Source organism: Elephas maximus, chromosome 4 (genome assembly GCF_024166365.1).
Source record: "Elephas maximus indicus isolate mEleMax1 chromosome 4, mEleMax1 primary haplotype, whole genome shotgun sequence".
NCBI classification, from domain to species: Eukaryota; Metazoa; Chordata; class Mammalia; order Proboscidea; family Elephantidae; genus Elephas; species Elephas maximus.
Window position 1 is genome coordinate 59,893,028 of NC_064822.1, and position 26,898 is coordinate 59,919,925.

General features: G+C 43.2%; 1 protein-coding gene across 1 annotated transcript in view; it reads left to right on the top strand.

Moving 5' to 3' along the window:
• The window catches only part of PRMT8 (protein arginine methyltransferase 8), a 112,986-nt gene that overhangs the window by 64,611 nt on the left and 21,477 nt on the right, over window positions 1-26,898 (top strand). The window contains exons 5-6 of the mRNA XM_049884808.1: window positions 22,695-22,837; window positions 23,458-23,545. Of these exons, the coding sequence (XP_049740765.1) occupies window positions 22,695-22,837; window positions 23,458-23,545 (231 nt within the window). The remainder of the gene's footprint in view (window positions 1-22,694; window positions 22,838-23,457; window positions 23,546-26,898) is intronic.

The window sequence follows — 26,898 nt, forward strand, 5'->3', positions numbered from 1 at the left end:
TTTGGAGGTCAAGCAGAGGAGGAGTGGCCAAAGAGGCAGAGAAGGTATATTCATTGGGATTGAAGAACATTCAGGAGAGGAAGTACTGTGAAGCCAAGGGAAGGAGGAACTGGTCAACCATAGGGAACGCTAACAGATCAAGTAAGATAAGGAGAGGAAGTGACCATTGAATTTGGCCACATGGAGGTTATTGGTGATCTTAACAAGAGCACCGTCATTGTGGGGGTGAAGTTAAAGAACAGACTGTGAAGTGAGGACTGTAAGTAATTCTTGCTGCTATTGGGAAAGGAGAAATGGAAGAGTGGCTGCTGGGGTGTGTGAGGCTAAGGGAAGGGTTTACTTTCTAAAGATGTTGTTGTTAGGTGCTCTCAAGTTGGTTCTGACTTATAGTGACCCTATGTACAACAGAATGAAATTCTGCCTGGTCCAGCACCATCCTCACAACATGCAAGCCACTACAATACGATAAACTGACAGACAAGTGGCAGCTCCTAAAGATACGTGATATGAAAGCATGTGTGTATGCATGATTCCGTGGTCCAGTAAATAAGCAGAGAGAAATTGCAGATCCGGTAAAGAGAGTAGATAAATGCAGGAACAAAGACCTTGAGAAGCCAGAGTGGGTGGGATCTGAGCATAGGTGGAGGGGTGGGTCTTCTTGCTAGAGTAGGGACTTTTCAACCATAGTAACAGAGGGAAACGGGGAGCTTGGCTCCAGATGGAGGTGGGCTGGTGGTGGGAAGCCCCTGGTTTGGTGCTTCTATGTTCTCAATGGAGAATGAAGCAGCCATTGGCAGAGAGGAGGGGAAGGGAAAGGAACGTAACAGTTTTGAAAGGATGTGAGAAAGAGTAGAAGCATATCTTGGAGAGAGGGAAAGCAGACATGCTGGGGTAGTGGGGATTGCTGGGAAGTGTCCAGCACCTGTTAGAAATGTGTAGACATGGATCTGAAGTGAGTCCAGTTTGCAATGTTGTGTGGTTTATCTCTTACAAAGCTCAGCAGCTTGAGTGTGAGTGAAATGGAGGGATGCTTGGGTTGGGGCTTTGCTGGAAGGACATGGCAAAGGACAGAGGTATAAGGAATTGATTACAATGACACACCATGGAAGCTAACCTGGGTGAGGAAGGAAGTGAGGAAGTGAAGTGTGGTGGTGGTAGATGAGTGATAGTGAAATCAGAAAGGACAATGGCAGACAATATGGTGGCGGTGGCCATGAGCAGCACCGAGATCCAGAAGCCTATTTAAACCTGAGTTGGGGAAATATTGCTCAGACACTCCCGACCTCTGGCTTGGTGGCCAGTGCCTAAGGTTCACACAGAGGAGCCAGGTCTTTTCTATACCTTCCCCAGAAAAGTGCTTGACCTGGGCAGAAAGGACAGAGAGGTGACCTCTCCACTTGTCTACTAAAAGTAGAAAAGAAAAAAACACCAGCTAATTCTTTCTCTCCAAGGTGGTGCAGCCTGGCATACATGTGCTTTCATTGGATCTCCCTCTGCCCAGCTCTGTGAAATAGTAGGGCAGGTTATTTTTCCCATTTAACAGATGAGGAAGCTGAAGCTAGGAGAGTTGGGTGACTGGGCTGGGGTCAGAACCTGTGGTCTTGGTTCTTGTTCCTGTGCTGTTTCCTAGACTGAGTCTATGTTGATATGGAAGCACCATGTGTGCCTGCCCAGCCTAAAAGTAAAAACCTCTCAGGAAAGGAGGGAAGGTGTGAATAGATGTAGAATCAAATATACTCTCAGCATATGAGTCCCACCCCTGGGCCTAAGGCATCTGCAGAGAACATTTAGAGCACACCTCTGCCTCTGTGGAGGCTTCTCTTGCACAGGAACTCCTCACGTCTGAGGGTCTGCAGAACCCCCTCCAACTTTCACCTGTCACTCTTGTTGCCAACTCACCCAAACAAGCATTTGGAGCTCTGGAACAGCAGCCTCCTGGCCTCCCCTCTTCCTCTGGCCTGCAGAGGGCTACTGCCTGCAGACTTTTGTAGCAGAAGGTGGGGTGCTGGGCAAACCCCAGCTGAAGATTTCCTGCTTGTCAGGAGGAGGTCTGTTTGGCTCTGCAAGTGTTCCAGGAAAGAATTGCACAGCGCCCCTCCCATCTCCTCTGGTTCACACCTCCAGGGCCCCCAACAATGCCTCGTGTTCTTCTGTTTTTCCTTTCCCTTCCCTTTTCTTCCTTCCCCTTTCCTATCTCTTCCCTTTTAAAAAAAAACTTCAAAACACTCCAATTTACAGAAAAGGTGAAAATATAGCTGTTGTTGTTGTTGTTTTTCTGAATCATTTAAGAGTAAGTTGCTGACATGACTCCCCATCATCTCTGAATACTTTAATGTGCATTTTCAACAATCAAGGACACTTTTCTGCATACCCACAATACAACCGTCAAAACCAGGAGATTAACATTAACACAGTATCATTATCTAACGCTCAGGTCTTATTCATGTTTCAAAAATTGTTGCAACAATGCCCTTTATAGGACAAGGAGCTGGTTCTGAATCACACCATGCCTTTAGTTGTTAATGTCTCTTTCGCTTCCTTCCAGCTGAAGCTCCTCGACTTTCCTGGCCTTGACACTTTGGAAGTTTACAGGCCAGTGTTTTGTAGACAGTCCCTCAGTTCGATTTGTGTGATGCTTCCTCAATTCTGGATTCGAGTTCTACATCTTGGGCAGGAATGTCACAGACACGATGCTGTCTGCTCACTGCATCTTATTAGGTGGCATGCAGTCCTGGTTTGTGCCATGACTGAGAACATTTGCTTTGATGGCTTAATTAGGGTAGTGTCTACCTGGCTGCTCTGCCGTTAAGCTACTCACTTCCTCTTTGTAATTATTAAGATTTTCTCGGGGTGGTACTTTGCAACTAAGTAAATATCTCATTCTTCATCAAATTCCATTTGTTTGTTTATGTATGTATGTATGTGTTTATATCACCATGGACTCATGGCTTCCTATTTATTCCATAGGTTATATCTGTTATAATCCGTTTTTACTTTGATACTCAAATTCTTCCCAGTTTGATTCCTGGAAGCCCTTTTAAACTGGCTTCTATGCCCTTCAACATGCCCCCTTCACCTTTAGAGAGCTACCTTACTTTCTGGCACAGTAAACTATTCCAGGTTCATCTTGTAATTTCCATGTCCCAGCTCTCAGATCAGCCATTTTTCCAAGGACCCCTGATTCCTTTTCGTGGAGAATGGCATTTAGAAACTAAGATCTGGGCTAGATGTGCTCATTGCTTTTAGGGCGTTGCTGCTCCCAGGCTGTTTCAGTGGACAGAGCTGGGGAATGTGTGTATGTGTGCACGCATGCGTGCCCGTTTACCTAACATTTATTTCTGTATCTATTTATACGTTTTGTCAACTATGAGTTCACACTGATAACTCCACTTCTAATCCAAAACCACGGGATTCACTCTAGTTTTCTCCCTTTCCGTATTTGTAACTCCCTTCTCTATAGGGTTGATATGAGTCAGAATTGACTCAACAGCAGTGGGTTTGGTTTTTTTTTTTTTTCTCTGACAGTAATACATTTACTTATTTGATCAATCCCCATAGGCAGTCTCCCATTGTCACCACCCCTGTCCCATGCAGATACTTCTGTCACCTCACACAGGCTCCGGCACCCTGTGCTGAGCAGCCTTGGTATCCCACTCAGGCTCTGACTCGCTGAGCCAGGCTCCCCCAGCCCCTCAGCCTTCACTGTCCATGCCTGGCCACCTCTCCAGGGGGAGGCCTTCCTTACCACCCTTCCCCGGGCTCTGAGGGGCTGGGCTGGGCTCCCCCCAAGTAGATACTGTCTTCACAGCTCAAGCTTTAAAGTCCCACGCTGGGCCATCCAGTATCTCCCCCATTCCAACCCCCGCCCCACCCACCCCCCATGGACTCAGCCCCACCTAATGGCTTTAGACTGAATTGTTCCATGCTCTGGATTTTGATGGCTCAGACTTGATCCTGTGCTTCTGAGGCAAAGGCCAAGAAAGACAAACCATTGTCTCTAAAAGAATAGCCACCTCGATGGCTGGTACCTGTCCCTACCCTTTATACACGCAGTACCAAGGAGGAGGGGACTCCAGGCCCAGGGGCCTGCATAAGTCAAAACTGCCTTCATTTCTTCCTCCCCAGGGGTTGCAACAGGTGGGTGGAGCCGGCGAGGCTTCCCAGGCCCCTGCCCGCCGCTCCAGCTCCTCTGCCTTGGCATGTGTACTAGAAAGAGGACAGCTTGACTGCAAGAACGCTTCCATGGAAATGCTTTTGAAACGCTGCAACAGCCAATTGTGTGGGTCTCGGGGGTGTAGGTGTAAAGACATAAATAACAACAGGGGACATAAAATACCTGCTACTCAGAATCAATCACTCTCTCTCCCTCTCCACCTCCTTACGGCTCCTTGGACCAGATGTATTCCCATGTAGACACACACCTACATGAAGTCACCTGCGAGACACATGCAGCCTTCACATGGGTCCTTACACACGCACGGCCCACACATGTGCCTCAGCAGCTCCTCTTTGACTCAAGCGCTGATGACTGTTATTTCCTCGCCTTCCTTGCTGAGGAAAGCTAGTGGGCTGCCAAGATGCCTAAAAAGGTAGATTTCTTCGTGAGAGTTGACACAGGAGCTCAGGGATTCGTACAATTTGTATAGTTCTAGAAACAATACATTAGAACCCACTGAGTTCTCAGACATCTAAAGTGTGGGGGGGGAAGTATCCTTCTTTTCTCTTCTCCTACCTGAATACACCCTAAAGCGTAAATGTCGTGGAGGGAGCAGGCCTTAGCAGAGTGTGACACACAGAGTGACAATGGACTGAGGAGCCTCTGCCACGTAAGGGCAGAGAAAACCGTCCAATCACATCACCTTTCTGAGCCTCTGCCCACACGCCCGTAGAGGGAATGTGTCAGTGCACAGCTTGCAGCGTTACTGGGGGATCAGAGAGGATGCACGTAAAGTGCCTAAGGCAGGGCCCCCCATTTAACAGGGGCTATGATTTTTTTTTTTTTTTTTTTATGAGTCAGAGTCAACTCCATGGCAGTGGGTTTGTTTTTTTTGTTTTGTTTTCAAAAAGTGTTGTGTAGATCCTTTCATTTTTAATGTTCTACAATTTGGCGCTTCTTGGTTACATACTCCAAACCTTATACAGATGTTGCTTTCATTCTTTGTTCCTATAACATTCCTCTGTGCTACCCAGTCATCTAATCCTGGGATGATTCTCCTGATGGGGAACTCACTACCAGCATCCAGGGGGCTGTGATTGTTAGAAAGCACTCCCTGTCACTGAGCTGAATTCTGCCTCCCTGCGATTATGTTGACATTGTTAGCTGCCATCAAGTTGTCCTCCAGCTCATGGTGACGCAGTGTACAACAGAACGAAATGCTGCCTGGTCCTGTGTCATCCTTATGATTGATTGTGGATCAAATTGTTGTGATCCACAGGGTCTTCATTGCCTGATTTTTGGAAGTAGATTGCCAGGCTTTTCTTTCTAGTCCATCTTAGTCTGGAAGCTCCGCTGAAACCTGTTCAGCATCATAGCAACACGTGAGCCTTTACTGACGGACAGGGGGTGGCTGCGCACGAGGTGCTTTGTCTGGGAATCGAACTTGGTCTCTTGCATGGAGGGCAAGAACTCTACCACTGAACCACCAATGTTTCATCCCTGCGACTTTACCAGCCTTCTACTTTCCTTTAGGCCAAGTGAGGAGACTCTGTCTTCACACGGTAGTCCTCTGCCAGATCTCCATGCTGCACAACCCCTGTTCCTTCACCCCTCGCTCAGAGGGTTCTGGTTTGAACCACTGTCCTCTCTGTCCATGCTTCGGCGTCTCTCCCACCCTCAGAAACGAACTAAGCTAAGAGGAAAACATAGCCTGCTGGCTGGAGGAGTTGGATGCTGTTCTTCTTTTTTTTCTTTTTGTATTGTACTTTAGATGAAGGTTTACAGAACAAACTAGTTTCTCATCAAACAGTCAGTACACACATTGTTGTATGACATTGGTTAACAACCGCATGACACGTCAACACTCTCCCTTCTCAACCCTGGGTTCCCTATTACCAGCTTTCCTGTTCCTTCCTGCCTTCCAGTCCCTGCCTCTTCAGTCTTGTTTTGTTCCATGGGCCTGTTCAGTCTTTGGCTGAAGGGTGAACCTCAGGAGTGACCTCATTACTAAGCTGAAAGGGTGTCCGGGGGCCATACTCTCAGGGTTTCTCTAGTCTCTGTCAGGCCAGCAAGTCCAGTCTTTCTTTTTGAGTTAAAATTTTGTTCTGCTTTTTTTGCCAGCTCTGCCCGGGACCCTGTATTGTGATCTCTGTCAGGGCAGTCAGTGGTGGTAGCTGGGTACCACCTAGTTGTACTGGTGGAGGCTGTGGTAGATGTGGTCTATTAGTCCTCTGGACTAATCTTTCTCCTCTTCGGTTTTCTTCATTCTTCCTTGCTCCAGATGGAGTAAGACTAGTGGAGTATCCTAGGTGGCCGCTCACAAACTTTTAAGACCCCAGACACTACTCACCAAAATGTAGAACATTTTCTTTATAAACTCTGTATACTAATTAAGCTAGATGTTCCCCAAGACCATGGTCCCCACAGCCCTCAGCCCAGCAATTTGGTCCCTCAGGGAGTTTGGATGTGTCTCTGGAGCTACCATGACCTTGCCTTCCCCAGTATTGTGTACTGTCGGGTGCTGTACTTCTAACAATGCCACTCCGGTTTCCATTAACATTTGCAGGAGATGCCATGTCACAGTGTTACCAAGCTGGCAGTCGACTACCGTTCTCTGTCCATCCACCTGTTACTGCCAAGCTGTACCTCCTAGTGGATATTTTGAATCTAAGTGGAAAGTCGTCCTTTCTATTCATAGTAGATTTCATGTTGTTAGATATGGTCCTTTATTACAAACTAAGACTCTTTAGAACATCAGTCTCCTGAGGTTATTTTTCCATTTTGTGTTATATACACATTGGGTAAGTGCTGTTTAGCGAGTTCCAGCAACTGGTTTGCAATCGGCTACTAATTAACCTAAAGGTTGGCAATTTGAACCCACTCAGTGGCTCTGTTGAAGAAATGCCTGGCAAACTGCTTTCATAAAGATTACAACCAAGAAAACCCTATGGGGCAGTTCTACTCTGTCACATGAGGTCACTATGAGTTGGAATCAACTAGACGGCAATATTTTTTTTTTTTTTTTCTTTTCCGTAGTCAGTATGGAAGCTCCTGTAGGTTGGCCTACATTCAGATTATTAATCAACTCCTGATGTAACCAAAAAAAAAAAAAAAAACCAAACCCCGTGCAGTCGAGTCAATTCCGACTCATAGCAACCCTGTGGGACAGAGTAGAACTGCCCCATAGAGTTTCTGAGGAGCGCCGGGTGGATTCGAACTGCCAACCCTTTGGTTAGCAGCCATAGTACTTAACCACTATGCCACACTTAACCAGTCAGTTATAAATCCACACGATAATTCATTAGGACAGAGTAGAACTGCCCCATAGGGTTTCCAAGGAGCGGCTGGTGGATTTGAACTGTTGACCTTTTGGTGGTTCAGAGTCCAGGCTTTAGAACCAGACTTCCTGGTTCAGACCCAGCTCTGCCGCATTTAGCTGGTGATCTTGGATAACTTACATTTTTGTGCCTCAGTTTTCTCATCTTTGAAATGGGTATAATAGTGGTACATACTGCATAGGGTTATTGTGAGGTTATTGTGAGGATTAGCAACTATGTACAACCTTGGTGGCATAGTGGTTAAGAGCTGCAGTTGCTAACCAAAAGGTCAGCAATTCGAATCCACCAGGTACTCTTTGGAAACCGTGTGGGGCTGTTCTACTCTGTCCTGTAGGGTCGCTCTGAGTTGGAATCGACTTGATGACAACAAGTATGTAAAACCTTGGTGTGCTCAAACAGGCTCCTATAGGCTCCTGAGATCCAACTGTTAAATCTTCAGTAAATTTGTTGAGATGGTTGAAGTCACTTTGATAGCTCGAAATTGACCATGATGGAAGTGTTCATACGGCTGAAATCAGCAAATACTAAAAATCAGGGCTTTTTTCCCCTGGAGATTCTGTTGTTAAGTATCTACAAATATACCACTGTGTAAAACACAACAGTATCTGGTGGGCAGTAAGCACTCAATAAATGTTAGCCATTATTATTATTATTATTTCATTTATTAACTTGACTAATAACCCTTTATTAACTTGACTAATAACCTTGTTGAAAGAATAAAGGAAATTAATCAAATATAATTGTTTTTAATGAACCTGTACTAGTGGTTCCTGGCAATTGCTACTTCTTTATCTAACTGCTCGTGAAGCAACCCATTAATAATCTTAGAAATGAGTTTCATTTATTCATTCCTTCAAGTTGTATTATATCACCTACCAGGCCTGTGCCATGTGCTGGGGAGTCAGTGGTGAATAGAACAGGCTAGATCATTCCACTTATGGGGCTTACAGTCTCATGGAGAAGACAAATGAAAAAGCAAGTGAACAAACAAAATCCTAATATAAAATATAAATTATGAAAGTACTTCACAAGAATAATGGTATAATTGAGAAAACTAGGAGAACTGCTCTCAATAGAAGGAGCCCTGGTGGAATAACAGCTAAGTGCTCGGCTGCTAACTGAAACGTTGGCATTTGAACCTCCCCCCCGCCCCAGAAGCTCTGTAGGAGAAAGACCTCGCAATTTGCTTCCCTAAAGATTACAGCCGAAAAACCCCTATGTGGCAGTTCTACTCTGTCACTTGGGTTGCTATGAATCTGAACTGACTCAATGGCATCTAACACCAACCAACTTTTGGGTGACCTTGGGGGCACGCTGGACTGCCTTGTCTGCCTTGTGAGAGACGATTCTGCACGTGTCTTCCCAGCCTGTGTTGAAAGGCATCACATTGTTAGCTTAAAATGGCCATGGTGGAAGTATTTATATCACAAACTTTAGCAAATGCTACAAATCAGGGCGTTTTTTTTTTTTTTTCCTTCTGAAGAGCCAGCTGCTAAACATAGCCCTGCACTGGTGGTGAGAAAACACTTTTTTGAGGAGAGGGCATTAAAGCTGAGACCTGAGAGTTGAAAAGAGGTTGGCCATGATAAGAGCAGAGTCCCTGGGTAGTGCAAATGGTTAACCAAACTTGGCTGCTAACCAAAAGGTTGGAGGTTTGAGCCCACCCAGAGGTGCCTTGGAAGACAGGCCTGGTGATCTACTTCTGAAAAATCAGCCACTGAAAACCGTACGGAGCACAGTTCTACTTTGATACACATGGGGTTGCAACTGTTTTATGATAAGGGTGGGGGGACGAATGTTATCCACCAAAGGAACTGCCTGCGCAAATCCTCTGAGGTAGGAGAGGCTTCTGTCAGTCTCCATGTAAACTGGTGTAATTAATGAGTCAAAGTGGAACCTGGACTGGTTTTCTGAATACCTGGCCTAGGAAAAGCTTTGTCGTTTTCCACGTTCCCTCTGATTTCAACAGCTCACTAGAAAAAAAAAAAAAAAATCCAGTGTCATTTCCTTCTTAACAATGCCTGGTTCCCTTGGCCAAACTCATACAAGCATCTGCCTGTGACCACTGTGTGGGATGTTTGCCCAGGCTAGGACATGCAGGGGGTTCTAAGTGGTGGCTGATAACTTGGGCTTGGGAAAAGTCATGGTACGGTTTTGGTTAACCAGATATTATTCCAGCCAGTGCCTAGGGAAGGAAATGTGCAAAGCAAGGTCTCTGACTAGGGAAGGACCCTGGCCAGATTCAGGCAAAACTTTAGAGCTCCAGCTAAGCAAACAGGGCCCTCAGCCCTCAAGGGACACAGAGGAAACTAGTCAGGCAGGTTATATACTAGGGACAAGGGAGAAACTCAAGTCTTGTGTTCTTGGGTCAACAGGGAATTTAGGAAGGGATGGGATACAGTACAGAGATACTATCATCTGAAGGCACAGCACTCAGGGCTCATTTATGCTACTCCAGTTATGGGGTCCGTTTGCTGCAGGATGGATTCTAAGTCCCTCCAGGTGCTGAGGGTAAAGATGCTGATGTTCTTCTCGCATTAGCTGGCTCAAGAATAGGCCTGGGTCTGACCTTGTAGGAGAGGATTATCCATGCATCTGGGTCCTGGTGAAGACAAGGGTAGGAGCTGAGTCTGTTACGAGGGAGGTCGAAGGGTTCTGCCCACTCCTCACGCTGAGTCTGCCTCTCCCTGTCCTACCAACAATCAACCAACCCAACAAGCCTTCAGGAAAGGGCTGGATTAGTCCTTTGCCCTCTCTGATTTCTTTTCTCCCATAGTCCTAAGTGGTTGCTGCTTTCTATATTAATCTACATTCATTACCTTGCTTGGTGTCCACAATAATCCCATGAGCAAGGTAAATCAGATATTATTCTATCCATCTTACAGATGAAGGAAAGAAATCTCAGGAAGGCTGAGTGATTTGCACAGTTACACAACAAGACCCGCGTTTTGGCTCTACCATTTGGCTTCTCTAAACCCCAGTTCCCTCATTAGGCAAATGGAAGAGTAATACCAACTGCACAAGTTGACATAAGGATTATTGAGATAATATGTGTGAAGTCACTCTGCAAACTGTGATTCAAGTGCTAGGAATTTTTGCTATCGTAATTAGGTCTAGTTTGAACATCTTTTGTCTCTTAACCCAGTGCCCTTCTTATACAATTGTTTATTCATCCACCCATTCATTCAGTAACAGTTTTGGAATGTTTGTGAGGATCCAAAGGCTCTGATAAAGAAAATCAAAAACCAAACCCAGTGCCATCGAGTCGATTCCAACTCATGGTGACCCCAGAGTAGAACTGCCCCATATGGTTTCCAAGGAGCGTCTGGTGGATTCGAATTGCCGACCCTTTGGTTAGCAGCCGTAGCTCTTAACCACTACGCCACCAGGGTTTCCAAGGGCTCTGATAGATCCTAAAAGTAGAACATTAAAAGAGACAATGAAGAGAAGAGTTCATAACTGGAGCTAAGAGAGGCCCTCAGAGGGGCATAGCGGGGTGGGTGGGTGGGAGTATCCGGGAAAGGTACATAAGGAAGCAGAGGGCGGGAGCAAGTGGCTTTGCTGTGGAGGGATGGCATCCGGGCAGGCTCCACTAGCTCATCATGTGCTCCCTGTCACCACCCACATGGCACTCATTCCCACATTTCTGTGGGACAGGATCTGCTTTGGAAATAGTGAGGAGGTGAAAATGGGGTGCTCACCAACTTTAGATCCTCTGCGGTCAGCTGATGGATGCTCTGGAGACCCAAATGAGATCAGACTGGTCTGATTTGTTAAAAAAAAAAAAAGTCAAATAAGTGACCATTAATAAGAACGACTAGATTTTCGGTCCTAACCACCCAAGGCAAAAAAAAAAAACTAGATGTCTAATTTGTAAACTTGAAGCCACAGGGGGAAACTTCCCAATTTAGAGTGCATTGCTCCCTGTTGTGGGTTTAGTTATGATTAATCATTCTAAAATTTATGAGCCAGGGTCCTGTCATAGCTAGTTGAACAAATTTTCCATCTTCCTTATGGAATAAAAACACAACTCCAGGCAGTGACCTCAATGCAACCTTGAGCTGATGCCGCTTTAGTGATGTGGGGTCCAGATCGAGGGTGGGGCTCTGCAGCCTGTAAGCGCTCTGGACTTTGAGATCAGTGACTGAGATGCCCTTGGAAAGCCGCAACGTGGAGGAGAAGGGAAAACTGCAGCTGCGTGTGTCTTCATAGGCCTTTGAGCCAACCCAATGCCATACATTCACCCATAGCCCCTAATGAATTGGCATAAACCCCAAAACGAGAGGAAATATTTTGAAGATTGGGAAATTGACTCTGGGACTTTAAGTGGTTGTTGTTGGTGATTATAGACAGCAGGAAGAATGTTGCCGATGAGCCAAATGGGCAATTATATTTGGGTCTGTAGAACTATGAGCTCTTTAAAAAAAAAAAAACAGTCAGATTCCAGGAATTGGTGCAAATTAGAGTCAAACTAGACATCACAGGCGTCTTTTCTTTACTGATGTCAGCTGCCCCCACCATTAAACCTTGCCTTACGTGTAGCAACTGCTCAATGTATATTTGAAGCACCAAAGCATTTTGCTGCTTCTAACTATCTTAGGGATTTTCAGATCCAGCCGTCTTCATTTTTTCCAGTGAGGAAACAGAAGCCCTAAAGAAGAGAAGCTGTTTGATCAAGGTTAGCTGTCAGCTGGAACAAGAACATAAGTTGTCTGATTCCAGGACCTCAGTATAAGGTCGTGCAGGTTGGGCACTGCACAAAGGCACTGTACAGGGGGTGAACGGGGTCTGAAATCCAGTCTGCAACTAGACTGAAGGGAGCTGTGCCTTTTTCCGTTCACAAAGGGCCCGTCTACTCACCCAGCCAAGTGTGAAGCTAGGGCTGCTCTGAGAAATGTTTGGACTTTAATAGATACAGAAGGGCAATGGTAAGTGAACAGAAATCCAGACTGTTGCACATGCTATGGGGTTAATTGATTCCTTCTACCTTTTTCTGGAAGTGGAAACTGTAAGTATGGATGTTCTACTACCCATTCTATCTGTCTATCTGTGTATTGTATCTATATTGATCACGATATTGCAGCTAATGGAAAAAAGCCTAGGGAACAGGGGCAGCATTCACTCACCCTGGGTGACACTCGAGGAATATTGCACACATACGTGTCTGTCAGAGTAGAATATAAATTCTTGTCCATTCCGTTTTCTCCAGCACCTGGTAGAGTCCCATGCACTGAATCATCACAGGTGGATCCTTGTACCAGGCACACAGGTCGTGGGGCCCCAGAGGCAGGAGAAGACTCTCCCTGGGCCACGTGCAAGGCATGTTCTCACTCAGAAGGAGGAGCCAACTCATAGTTCCACAGACACATGCAGATGTTAGGGAAGAGCCTTCAAGGAATGTGCAAAGAGAAAAGAAAGGAAAGGCCATTAAAACACTTTAAAAATAGTTGACAAAAAAAAGACAAGCCAGGTTTTGCATGCGAATGATTAGGCAGGTGGATCGAGCATACATTTGTCAGTTCTTTCTCAGAATAAGAAATACATTCCGAATAAGAAAAACATTGGGCACTACACATGCATTTTCAAAAATCCTTTACTTTGCCCCCCTGTGAATTCTCTTGTTGTACCCCAGGCTCCACTCTTGGTTGAATTCCTGGCCTTGTATCGCAGAGTCTCAGAGAACAACCAGACTTCAACACTCACACAGACACAGACACACAAACACACACTCTCAAAACCTTTTGGAGATCAGCCCCTCCTGCTCTTACTTTTATAGAGGTAGGGGCTCATGACCAGTAACCAGGAGGGCCACAGAAACGTGTGTCTCTTTCTGGTGTGACCAAGGGCAATGTAGGTGTACATAGTATGGGATTTCTTTTCTTTTTCTTTTTTAGTTTTTATTGTGCTTAGAGTGAAAAAGTTTACAAATGAAGTCAGTCTCTCATACAAAAATTTATACACACCTTGGTATATATACTCCTAGTCGCTCTGCCTCTAGTGAGACAGCACACTCCTTCCTCCACCCTGTATTTCCATGTCCATTCAGCCAGCTTCTGTCCCCCTCTGCCTTCTCATCTCCCCTCCAGACAGGAGCTGCCCACACACTCTTATGTGTCTACTTGATCCAAGAAGCTCACTCCTCACCAGTATCATTTTCCATACTATAGTTAGTCCAGTCCAATTCCTGTCTGAAGAGTTGGCTTTGGAAATGGTTCCTGTCTTGGGCTAACAGCAGGTCTGGGAACAATGACCTCCGGGGTCCTTCTAGTCTCATTCAGACCATTAAGTCTGGTCTTTTTATGAGAATTTGAGGTCTGCATCCCACTGCTCTCCTGCTCCTTCAGGGGTTCTCTGTTGTGTTCCCTATCAGGGCAGTCATAGGTTGTAGCTGGGCACCCTCTAATTCTTCTGGTCTCAGGCTGATGTAGTCTCTGGCTTATGCGGCCCTTTCTGTCTCTTGGGCTCATAATTACCTTGTGTCTTTGGTGTTCTTCATTCTCCTTTGCTCCAGGTGGGCTGAGACCAATTGATGCATCTTGGATGGTTGCTTGCAGGTGTTTAAGACATTAGATGCAACTCATGAAAATGGGATGCAGGAAGTTTCCTTAGTAGATTTTATTATGCCAATTGACCTAGATGTCCCCTGAAACCATGGTCCCCAAACCCCTGCCCCTGCTACACTGGCCTTTGAAGCGTTCAGTTTATTCAGGAAACTTCTTTGCTTTTGGTTTAGCCCAGTTGTTCTGAATTCTTCTGTATTGTGTGTTGTCTTTCCCTTCACCTAAAATAGTTCTTGTCTCCTATCTAATTAGTGAATACCCCTCTCCCTCCCTCCTTCCCCACTCTCGTAACCATCAAAGAATATTTTCTTCTTTGTTTAAACTATTTCTCAAGTTCTTATAATAGTGATCTCACACAATATTTGTCCTTTTGCAACAGACTAATTTCACTCAGCATAATGCCTTCCAGATTCCTCCATGTTATGAAATGTTTCATGGATTCGTCACGGTTTTTTATCAATGCGTGCTATTCCATTGTGTGAATATACCACAATTTATCCATTCATTCGTTGATGGGCACCTTAGTTGCTTCCATCTCTTTTGCTATTGTAAACAGTGCTGCAATGAACATGGGCATGCATATATCTGTTGGTGTAAAGGTTCTTATTTCTCTAGGATATATTCCGAGGAGTGGGATTGCTGGGTCATATGGTAGTTCTACTTCTAGCTTTTTAAGGAAGTCCCAAATCGATATCTAATCTAAAGTGGTTGAACCATTTTACATTCCCACCAGCAGTGTATAAGTGTTCTAGCCTCTCCACAACCTCTCCAACATTTATTATTTTGTGTTTTTGGATTAATGCTAGCCTTGTTGGAGTGAGATGGAATTACACTGTAGTTTTGATTTGCATTTCTCTAATGGGTTTAATGGTTAATGATAGTGAGCATTTCCTCATGTATCTGTTCGCTACCTGAAGGCCTGTTCAAATCCTTAGTGCATTTTTTAATTGGGTTATTTGCCTTTTTGTTGTTGAGTTTTTGTTGTATCATGTAGATTTTAGAGAGCAGACGCTGATCAGAAATGTCATAGCTAAAAACTTTTTCCCAGTCTGTAGGTAATCTTTTTACTCTGTTGGTGAATTCTTTGGATGAGGATAGGTGTTTGAGTTTTAGGAGCTCCCAGTTATCTCGTTTCTCTTCTGATGTTTGTAATGATTAGTTATCATTGTTAGTAATGATTCGTATACTGTTTATGCCATGTATTAGGGCTCCTAGCATTGTCCCTATTTTTTGTTCCAAGATCTTTATTGTTTTAGATTTTATATTTAGGTCTTCGATCTGTCTTGCGTTACTTTTGTGCATGGTGTGAGGTATGGGTCTTGTTTCTTTTTTTTGCAGGTGGATATCCAGTTATGCCAGCACCATTTGTTAAAGAGACTGCCTTTTCCACATTTAACTGACTTTGGGCTTTTGTCAAATATCAATTGCTCATATGTGGATGGATTTACGTCTGGATTCTCAATTCTGTTCCATTGGTCTATGTACCTGTTGTTGTACCAGTACCAGGCTGTTTTGACTACTGTGGCAGTATAATAGGTTCTAAAATCAGGTAGTGTGAGGCCTCCCACTTTGTTCTTCTTTTTCAATAATGCTTTATTTATCTGGGGCGTCTTTCCCTTCCATATGAAGTTGGTGATTTCTTCCTTCATCTCATTAAAAAATGTCTTTGGAATTTGGATCAGAATTGCATTGTATGTCTAGATCGCTTTTGGTAGAATAGACATTTTTACAATGTTGAGTCTTCCTATCCATGAGCAAGGTATGTTTTTCTACTTACGTAGGTCTCTTTGGGTTTCTTGCAATAGAGTTTTGTAGTTTTCTTTGTATAGGTCTTTTACGTGTCTGGTAGGATTTATTCCTAAGTATTTTATCTTCTTGGGGCTACTGTAAATGGTATTGATTTGGTGATTTCCTCTTAGATGTTCTTTTTGTTGGTGTAAAGGAATCCAACTGATTTTTGTATATCTTGTATCCTGATACTTTGCTGAACTCTTCTATTAGTTTCAGTAGTTTTCTTGAGGATTCTTTAGGGTTTTCTGTGTATAAGATCATATCATCTGCAAATAGAGATAGCTTTCTTCTTCCTCACCAATCTGGATGCCCTTTATTTCTTTATTTAGCCTAATTGCTCTGGCTAGGACTTCCAGCACAATGTTGAATAAAAGCGGTGATAAAGGGCATCCTTGTCTGGTTCCCGATCTCAAGGAGAATGCTTTCAGAGTCTCTCCATTTAGGATGACATTGGCTGTTGGCTTTGTATAAATGCCCTTTATTATGTTGAGGAATTTTCCTTCTATTCCTATTTTGCTAAGAGTTTTTATCATGAATGAGTGTTGAACGTTGTCAAATGCCTTTTCTGGATCAATTGATAAGATCAGGTGCTTCCTGTCTTTTGTTTTATTTATATGATGGATTACATTAATTGTTTTTCTAATGTTGAACCATCCCTGCATACCTGGTATGAATCCCACTTGGTCATGGTGAATTATTTTTCTGATACGTTGTTGAATTCTATGGGCTAGAATTTTGTTGAGGATTTTTGCATCTAAGTTCATGAGGGATATAGATCTGTAATTTTCTTTTTTGTGTGCTGTCTTTACCTGGTTTTGGTATCAGGAATATGCTGGCTTCACAGAATGAGTTTGGGAGTATTCCATCCTTTTCTATGCTCTAAAATACCTTTAGTAGTAGTGGTGTTAACTCTTCTCTGAAAGTCTGGTAGAACTCTCCAGTGAAGCCATCCGGACCAGGGCTTTATTTTGTTGGGAGCTTTTTAATTACCTTTTCAGTCTCTTCTTTTGTTATGGGTTTATTCAGTTGTTCTACCTCTGTTTGTGTTAGTGTAGGTAGGCAGTGTGTTTCTAGAAATTCATCCATTTCTTCTAGGTTTTCAAATTTGTTAGAGTACGATTTTTGGTAGTAACCTGATATGATTCTTCTAATTTCAGTTGGATCAGTTGTAATATCGCTTCTCTCATTTTTTATTCGGGTTATTTTCTTCCTCTCTTGTTTTTCTTTTGTCAGTTTGGCCAATGGTTTATCAATTTTGTTAATTTTTTCAGAGAACCAGCTTTTGGTCTTGTTAACTCTTTCAATTGTTTTTCTGTTCTCCTTTTCATTTAATTCTGCTCTAATTTTTATTATTTGCTTTCTTCTGGTGACTGAGGGTTTCTTTTATTGCTCTCTTTCTAATTGTTCAAGTTGTAGGGATAATTCTTTTGATTTTGGTCCTTTCTTCTTTTTGTATGTGTGCATTTATTGACATAAATTGACCTCTGAGCACTGCTTTCACTCTGTCCCAAAGGATCTAGTAGGAAGTGTTTTCATTCTCATTGGATTCTATGAATTTCCATCCTTAATGTCTTTTATATCCCAGTATTTTTTGAGCAGGGTATTGTTCAGTTTCCAAGTGTTTGATTTCTTTTCCCTGCTTTTTCTGTTTTGATTTCTACTTTTATGGCCTTATGATCAGAAAAGATGCTTTGTAGTATTTCAATGTTTTGGATTCTGTTAAGGCTGGCTTTATGACCTAACATGTGGTCTATTCTAGAGAATGTTCCCTGTGCCCTGGAAAAGAAAGTATACTTGGCTGCTGTTGGGTGGAGTATCTGTATATGTCTATGAGGTCAAGTTGGTTGATTGTGGCATTTAGAGCTTCATTGTCTTTATTGATGTTCTATCCTTCACTGAAAGTGGTGTGTTGAAGTCTCCTGTAATTGTGGAACTGTCTATCTCACTTTCAATGCTGTTAGAGTTTGTTTTATGTGTGTTACAGCCCTGTCATTGGGTGCATACGTATTTAATATGGTTATATCCTCCTGGTATTTTGTCCCTTTAATCATTATATAGTATCCTTCCTTATCCTTTGTGGTGGATTTAACATTAAAGTCTATTTTGTCAGAAGTTAATATTGCCACTTGTTTGCTTGATATATTTTTTCCCATCCTTTGAGTTTTAGTTTGTTTGTGTCTCTAAGTCTAAGGTGTGTCTCTTATAGGCAGCATATAGACGGATTGTGTTTTTTTTTTTTTTTTTTTAATCCATTCTGCCACTCTCTGTCTCTTTATTGGTATTGGTGCATTTAGTCCATTTACATTCAGTGCAATTGTGGGTAGGTATGAATTGCACTAAATTCATAAAAAAATTTTTTTTTTTTTTATGAATTTAGTGCCATTATTTTGACATCTTTTTTTGTGTGTTGGTGACAGTTTCTCTTTCCTACTTAATTTCTTGCGTTGAGTAGTTTATCTTTATGTATTGTCTTTTCCTCTTATTTGTTGTCGTTGATCTTGTTTCTGCTGAGTCTTTATTTTTTTCTCGTACTTTATTTTGATCAGTAGGATTGTTAATCTCCTTTGTGGTTACCTTAATATTTACCCCTATTTTTCTATGTTTAAAACTGACTTTTACTTCTTTATATCGCCTTGTCTTCCTCTCCATATGAAAGATCTATGACTACATTTCTTAGTCCCTCTTTTTTGTTTTAATGTTGTCCTCTTTTGCATAATGACGTCACTGTTTCCCTGTTTTGAGCGTTTTTTAATCTTCATTTATTTTGTGATTTCCGTCCTGGGTTGACATCTGATTGCTCTGTCCAGTTTTCTAGTAATGGGTTGATATCTGCTATAATTGATTTTCTGACCAGAGAACTCCCTTTAGTATTTCTTGTAGTTTTGGTTTTGTTTTTATGAATTCCTTAAACTTCTGTTTATCTGGAAATGTCCTAGTTTCACCTTCATATTTGAGAAACAGTTTTTCTGAAAAATGATTCTTGGCTGGCAATTTTTTTCCTTCAATGCTTTATATAAGTCATCCCATTGCCTTCTTGCCAGCATGGTTTCTGGTGAGTAATCTGAGCTTATTTTTATTGACTCTCCTTCGTAGGTGACTTTTCATTTATCCCTAGCTGCTCTTAAAATTCTCTCTTTATCTTTGGTTTTGGCAAGTTTGATTATTATATGTCTTGGTGACTTTCTTTTATGATCTACCGTATGTGGAGTTCAATGAGCATCTTGGATAGATATCTTCTCATCTTTCATGACATCAGGGAAGTTTTCTGCCAACAAATCTTCAACAATTCTCTCTGTATTTTCTGTTATCCCTCCCTGTTCTGGTACTCCAATCAACTGTAAGTTATTTCTCTTGATAGAGTCCCATGTTATTCTTAAGGTTTCTTCATTGTTTTTTAAATTCTTTTATCTGATTTTTCTTTGACTATATTGGTGCCAAGTGTTTTATCTTCAATCACACTAATTCTGCCTTCCACTTCCTGAATTCTGCTCCTCTGACTTTCTATTTAGTTGTCTAATTCTGTAATTTTATTGTTAATCTTCTGAATTTCTTATTGGTGTCTCTCTATGGATTCTTGTAGCTTATTAAATTTTCCTTTATGTTCTTGAATAGCTTTTTAAATTTCTTCAACTGTTTTATCTGTGTGTTCCTTGGCTTGTTCCGCATTTTGCCTGATCTCCTCCTGGTCTTGTTTCTGATGTCTTGTAGAGTTCTGTATATTAATCTTTTGTATTCTGCATTTGGCAATTCCAGGAAGCCATCTTCATCCAGAAGGTCCCTTGATTCTTTGTTCTGAGAGCTTGTTGAACTGATCATCATCTACTTCTTTATGTGATTTGATATTGACTATTGTCTCTGAGCCATCTCTAAGTTATTGTATAAGTTTATTTTATGTTTGCTTGCTGTATCTTAGCTTTTTGCTTTGTTTTGCTTTGATATCCCCAAATAGGCTGCTTGAGTGAGCTAGCTTGATTATTTTTGCCTTTGAAGTTCTAACATTCTGTCACCAGATGGCTAAAGCTGCTATCACGTATATCAGTCTAGGAGTCCATTCACTTTTCTTATATGGCTTCAGCTCAGGTGTCCAGGTAGCTGCTCATCAAATGTGTGGTACAGGCTCTGTCCTATGGCCTTAGAGGGGCATGGGTGATTGGTGTAGGTACTGGTATTTGCTTGCAGCAGGGGGCCACACCCTGAACAAGGCAGGGGGCTGACAACCATCCCCTGATTGTCTTTGAGGAAAGTGCCTCCCTGTTCCCTAGAGTGCACAGGTGGGTAGGTTCTGCAGATGTACCATGGGCACCCAATGCTTTTGGTTGTAAGAACTGGGAGGCACCAGTTATCCTTGGACCCCTGTCGTGGGTGGCTAGGTGACATGGGTGAAGCCACCAGCCCTTAGGCCCCTGATGTGGGTAGCTGAGGACCCTGTTAATAGGCAAAGCGGTGTCAGACGTTAAACACCCACCTCTCCACCACACAGCTGAAAGAGTTGCAGTCTGCCAACAAGGGCCTTTTCTCCTGAAATAGGCCCACACAGGTCCATGCAGGTGCGAAAAGTATTGAAAGTCCATGGACCATTTATGCCTGGACAGGAGCCGCTTCTGTCTTGAGCTTCCCAGGTTAGTGGAGGTGGCAGCTTTTCTTTTTCTCCAGTTGTGAATTTATTCCTTCTCCAGGGCCGGGAGAATGGCTCAGGGTGCTCAGCAGAGCCTGTCTCAGGCCCAAGGAAGTCAACAGCCACTGAAGCCGGCTTGAGGGCTGGGGGTGCAGTAAAATATATGCAAGAACTTAGCTTTTGCCAAGAGAGTAGTTCTTCTCTGATTCTGGAGGTGTGAGTAGGCTGTGTGGCTATCTCTCTCTGAGGAAACTGCGCCCAGAAATGCGACCACCAGCCCTGCTGCCATCACTCCAGGGAATGGTGCCTGAGGGTTTCCAGCAATTCATGTCCGGCACCTCCTCTCTGCTTCTGAACTATCTCTCCCTCCCACTGCCACTCAGTCCGTTTTCTAACTTTGCCTCTGATGTTCAGGGCTACTAGCTTGTCATAAATATAATTATTTCACTTGTTTTTTTGGTTCTTTGTCTTAAGAGGGATCACCGGAAGTATCTGAGTATTCCACCATTTTGGTCCCACCTCCTCAGATTTCTTATAGAAGAAGCTGTACCTGATTAAGCCTTGATTAAATACCAGACACTCTAGAGCAGATCATCATTGTTGTTGTTGTTAAGTGCTATGGAGTCAGTTCTGACTCATAGCAACCCTATAGGAGAGCTGCCTGATAGGGTTTCCAAGGAGTGGCTGGTGAATTTGAACTGCTGACCTTTTGGTTAGCAGATGAGCTCTTAACCACTATGCCACCAGGGCTCCACATCATCATTAGAGGCCACTAATGGACAGTCCATCACCTGCATTTTCTGTTGTGAGGGCACTAAATAAAGCCAGTAAACTGCATGCCCTTTGCCACCTAGAAGCCTTCAGTCCAAATTAGTTTTCATGAAACTTAGATTTGTGACAGATGTGGCTCTTTGCTCCTGGATACAGGCCATTATTTGATTTTTCTAGCAAAGATCAGGCATTGTGTGTCTTTTCAGAGGACACCGCAGAACACGAGTTTCAGAGCATGAATACGTGTAACCTTTCAGAGGAAATGTTCAGAAGGAACCAGCCAGCCGATGCATCACCTTGTCAATTTAACAGTGGTGTCTAAGCTAGCTTTTGCTATATTGTTACAGCAACAAATGCAAAAAGAGGCTCCAAAATTATGTGTATGTCAATGACAAATGATCAAAACCTAACTAAGAAGTTTCTCCTGCCACAATGAGACCTGAAAGTCTTGGTAATGACTCATGAGTAGAGGCCAAGTAGCATAGGGACTGTGTCCCTGGTCCTATCCCTTCCACCTCTCCATCCGCTGGTCCACAAGGAGGAATATGTCAAATGATATCTACCTTCTGCCCAGCCTCAATTATGAGCCTGGCACTTCACATGTATTAGTTCATTTAAGCATACAACCACCCTATAAGGAGATATTAATTTCCCTGGTTGTTCTCTGGGGAAATGAAGTTCAGTTATGTCGAGTAACATGTGTAAAGTCATACAGATAATACTTAGAATATCCAACGCTCAAACCCAGTTTCTCTGACTGTAGAGTCCATGCTCTTATCATGACACCAAGTTACCTCCTTCACAAAAACTGCATAGGCACCCACTGGGTGAACAAATACAAGAGCAATAAGGAAAGAATCCCTGCCTTCCTTGGGCTTGTATCATTAAAAAACAAAACAAAACTCATAGCAACCCTATAGGACAGAGTAGAACTGCCCCACAGAGTTTCCAAGGAGCGCCTGAAGGATTTGAACTGCCAACCTTTTGGTTAGCTGCCGTAGCTCTTAACCACTGTGACACCAGGGGTTCCTTATATCATTAAGTCCACCTCATATGGGGTGGGGCCATGGTGAGAATGTTGGTGTCCTATCAGATATGGACTCTATTCCTACCACCACTGCTTAACCTCTCTAGGCCTCGGTTTCCCTAGTTGTAAAGAAGAATCATAATAACAATAGCGCTTACTTCTAGGGTTGTTGAGAGAATTCCATGATATAGTATATGTAGCTTGCTTAGCACAGTGCCACACACATGGTAACGGCTCAATAATTTTTAGGAGGAAAACATGAAAGTAGTTTTCAATTCTCTTAGCATAAACTAGTTTGGTGAAGAGTGAGGTATGTCACACCCTAAAAGTAGACTCAGAACAGGACTAAAGCCTGGATACCTAGCCCTGATGTTGGTGCTCATGGTTTCTGGTTGGGGTCCTTCCAAAGTGTGGCCTTGGGATTCTTATTTTCCAGTCATCACCATATTTAAGGGTAAAGTGGAGGAGGTGGAGCTGCCTGTGGAGAAGGTGGACATCATCATCAGTGAGTGGATGGGTTACTGTCTATTCTATGAGTCAATGCTCAACACAGTGATCTTCGCCAGGGACAAGTGGCTGGTAAGTGTCCTGCATGCTGCCCCTTGTTGGTCTGCTGGCTGTCTTGCTGCTCTACCCATGGCCTTCAGCCTAGAAAGAATATTAGGACTTCAGAGAGGCCTTGGGCTAGAAGTTCATCTCTTCCAATCCCCTCTCCCCCTTCTTTAAAGCAGATCTTCTCTAGAGGACAGAATGATCATTCTCATGTCCAGCATCCCTAACCATCAGAATGGTCTTCTGTAGGTCTAACCTTGACCTTTTCTGCTGTCGTTGACACCCATTCTCTCTTGTCTAGACAAAAGTCTATTCTGTTCAACAAGTACTTAGGACTTGCATAGCTGCTGAGCATGCATTTGACCTTGGCTTCTACAGGCTAAAAGATCAAAATATCTTCTACTGTTCCTCCTTCAGCCTCTGTCATCAGTTCAATTAAGTAGACCTAGGTCCCTCAAATTCGCTTTGCTCTAAAATAGAAATCAAGCATTGCCACACTAGCCATAACCGCGGCCAAAGTGACAGTCTGCTAAATGAGGATGCTGGCAAGGGGACGCTTGTCTGATGACTCTATGTGCAGTTCAAAATGTGATGTCTTTGTCAGGTGAATAGATTACGAGACCCATTTCCCCACAATTCATCAACAGAAACCTGGAGGGCTTATGTTTCCAGACCGGGCAGCTTTGTACGTGGTAGCAATTGAAGACAGACAGTACAAGGACTTCAAAATCCACTGTAAGTCATCTTTTAATCTTCTGTTGGGTTTTTATCATACATTTGGTATGGGATATACTTCAGTGGGCCTGAGGTGACCTGTCAGTATCATGAATACAGTTGCTATGTTTGTGGAAGAGTTCATCTGTGACCCTTTCTGGTTTCTTCTCTTTAGAAGTTTCCCCCTAGTTCCAAGGCTGGGAGGTCCACAGAGTGAAAATAAACAATATGGCAGGTATAAGATCAGTGTCCTTGGCTGAGAGAATGAATGCAGTGTGCTATCCCAAAATCCACTCCAGGAGAAAGAAACGGCAGGTCTCTAGACAGGCCAACCATTTTGAACCTGTTTTTTTTTCATACCACTCAAACTTATCTGAATAATACTGATTCTCCTTCACGTTAGTTAAAATATGTATTCTTCCCTGAGGTTCTTTTGGGGAATGGTAATGGTGGTGAGGATGGTGGGAACTTTGCTTTGGACAGTCAAACAGATGGGGTGTGTGTATGTGACCAGGAACTCACATCCAGATCTATAGTTATGATGTCTTCTCAGCCTAAAATTTGTAACTCTTAGAAAAAAAATGAAGCCAAAACAACTCTCCACTGCTTTATCTGGTCTGAAAAGGGCTGTTTTCTTTGATTTTTTTTTAAAGGGTAATGTTTCTCAGTGCCACAAGCCTGGTCCTTGATGAAATTATACCAAATGCATTTTCATGAGGTTACACAGGTCATGTGTCCTCAATCAGACCTAAACATGATAAAGAGGCAAAGAACTGCCTCAAACAAGCAAGCATGCCAACCATCAAACTAAAACATAAGAGGTAGAAACTCCAAACAAGGAGTTTGCTGAATCCTACCAAACTCAGTAAATCTGGTGGTCGAGCCCTGCTTGATTATTGTGGAGGGGCTCACGGACTGAAGAGAGCCTAAGACTGTATAGTTCAACAAATTGTTGCTCAGTTGATTCAAACAATTGCCATCTAATCATTGTTAGCGCCACTGATGGTGTCTCAGCTGGACTGTGCTTTGGAATGTATGTGTGTGTGTGTTCACGCCCTTCTGGAAATAGATCAGAGCATAAAGTTCAGAGCCCGGATACAGGGAAAGACAAAAGTGGGGCAGTTGTTAGCGGCTCTATGTCCTGATCACTGTTTGCCTCCAGCCAATCTAATGTGGTTCCTAGCGAACATTTGCCTTTCAGGGGGAAGGAGACAAAACTCTAAATGAGAGCACTGAGAGGGAGGGTGGTCTAGCTCACATGATCTTGCTTTGAAATCAGCCAGCCTGGGATTCAAATCCTGGCTCTGCCATTTTTTAACTGGATCTTTGAGCCTCATGTAGAGATAATAGGTCAATCTCATAGAGTTGTCCTGAGGATTGAAGGAGATAGGGTAAAGGACATAACGCAATTTTTGGTGCTATAAGGGACCAGGCTGGATTTAATCTCTAAAAGTGTCATTAAGCCCCTTTCTGCTCATGGTTCTGTCAAGCAAGCCTGACTGCCAAACTTGTTGGCCTCCAGCAACTGAGAATCTAGGACAGATGTGCTCTCACAGAAGATGGCAGAAACAACTGAACAGTAAATATTGATCAAATGCACGTACAAATAGGACATGTTTTGCCCTAGAGCTGCATTGGAATGTTGCTTTTGGAGCTCTTGCCGGGTGACTGTACTGAATAGTGTTTTGAGGAAATCCTTCAGGTACATTCATCATTCTCATAGCCACTTAAATATTTATTAAGCTCCAACTCTGGGCACAACTCTTTAAGAAACTTCCACTTGATTTCAAAAAAGAACAGACCTTGGCCCCCTACATTCCGCTGGGTTGTGTCTGGGAGCCTCTGGAGTACAGACATTGTAATAAAGGAGCCCTGGTGGCACAAGGGTTAAGTGCTCGGCTGCTTACCAACAGGTTGGCAGTTCCAACCCACCAATGACTCCATGGGAGAAAGACCTGGTGATCTGTTCCCATAAAGATTATAGCCTAGGAAACCTTATGGGGCAGTCCTACTGTCTCACATGGAGTCGTTATGAGTTGGAATCAAGTCAATGGCATCCAACAACAACAATAGTGTAACACTGAGGAGGAATGGGGAGGGTCCTAAGAGGAGTTCTAGGGCCAGCCAGGGCTGGGGACCTTGTGATTTGTTCTTTCACATTCAGTTTCTATTTTTATTGATTCTGGGGAAGAAGAAAACATTAAAATTCATCCTCATTTTTCCTTGTGGAGTGCTTACTCTGGAGCCTCTTTCAAAAACCAAACCAAACCAAAACCACTTAAAATTTATTTAAGCGCAGCCCACCCACTAAATTTTCTACTTAAATGCTTTTTGAGTGACTTGATTTTGGTTCTGGTAAAGGATGCAGTCTCATTTAGAAATATGTGTTTCAAATAAATGGACATTTTGGTTACTCAGCACAAAGGTTGCTGGTTGCTGGAACAATTGTAAGCAAGCTTCAGTGGGCTCAAGAACTGGTTAAGAAAGAAAAATCTTTAAGTGAGGCAGGAGAATGAAACATGCCCAGCTCCTTCCAGAAAGTAAATTGTTAGGCAAGTGCCTTCCTTTCCTCCCCGCCTCCTTGTGCCTTGGAAGGAAGGAGAGAAACACAGAGTGCATCCTCCATTTGCTCACCAACTAGTAGAGGACACATACAAAGGAGGAGAAATGTCTGGCATATATGGGGCTCCCAATATATATTTTGTTGAATGGATGAATGAGGGAAGAAAGTAGACCAGTGAAGGAATGTACAAGATTTAGTGTTTTACTCTGAGAGAGTTAGTGATCACTTTTGTAAAAAATTTCTACTATGGAGGAGATTCATAGAATTGCAAAATTGGAAGGAAACTTGGAAATTTCTTGCAGAGTACATGAACCTAACCCCCTTTCCACCCTCCTGAGAGGCAGAGGGATGGGTTCCAGGCCTCCCTGGCTGACACGAAGGCTGAAAGCAGGCCCCGTGCCCAGTCCACAGTATTCCAGTTAGAGCGTGGAAGGCATACCTTCTGGGAGAGTTTGGTTGCTGTCCCTGGTCTCTCCTCCACCTTCTCCTCTGCAAGGCTGTCGCATGGACTTTGAGTCCACCTAGTCGGTAGTAGGTAGGCCTGGGCTTTTTTGCTGCTTTAGCATAACATAGTGGAGTCCTTTCCAGGGAGTTGTTTTAATCCATAAACCGAAGATTCACAGGTCCATCTGCTGTCATTTTTTTATATCCCCAGATAATTAAGAATAATATTTCTGGGTCGCCAATGGTTTCAACCATCGCTCCACCCTGCACTCACTCATTCAATACACAGAACAGAATTGCAATAAGAAGTGAATATGCTTGATTTGTATCTTTCCCCACCCCTGCTCCATTTCTGGAAACCCTGGTG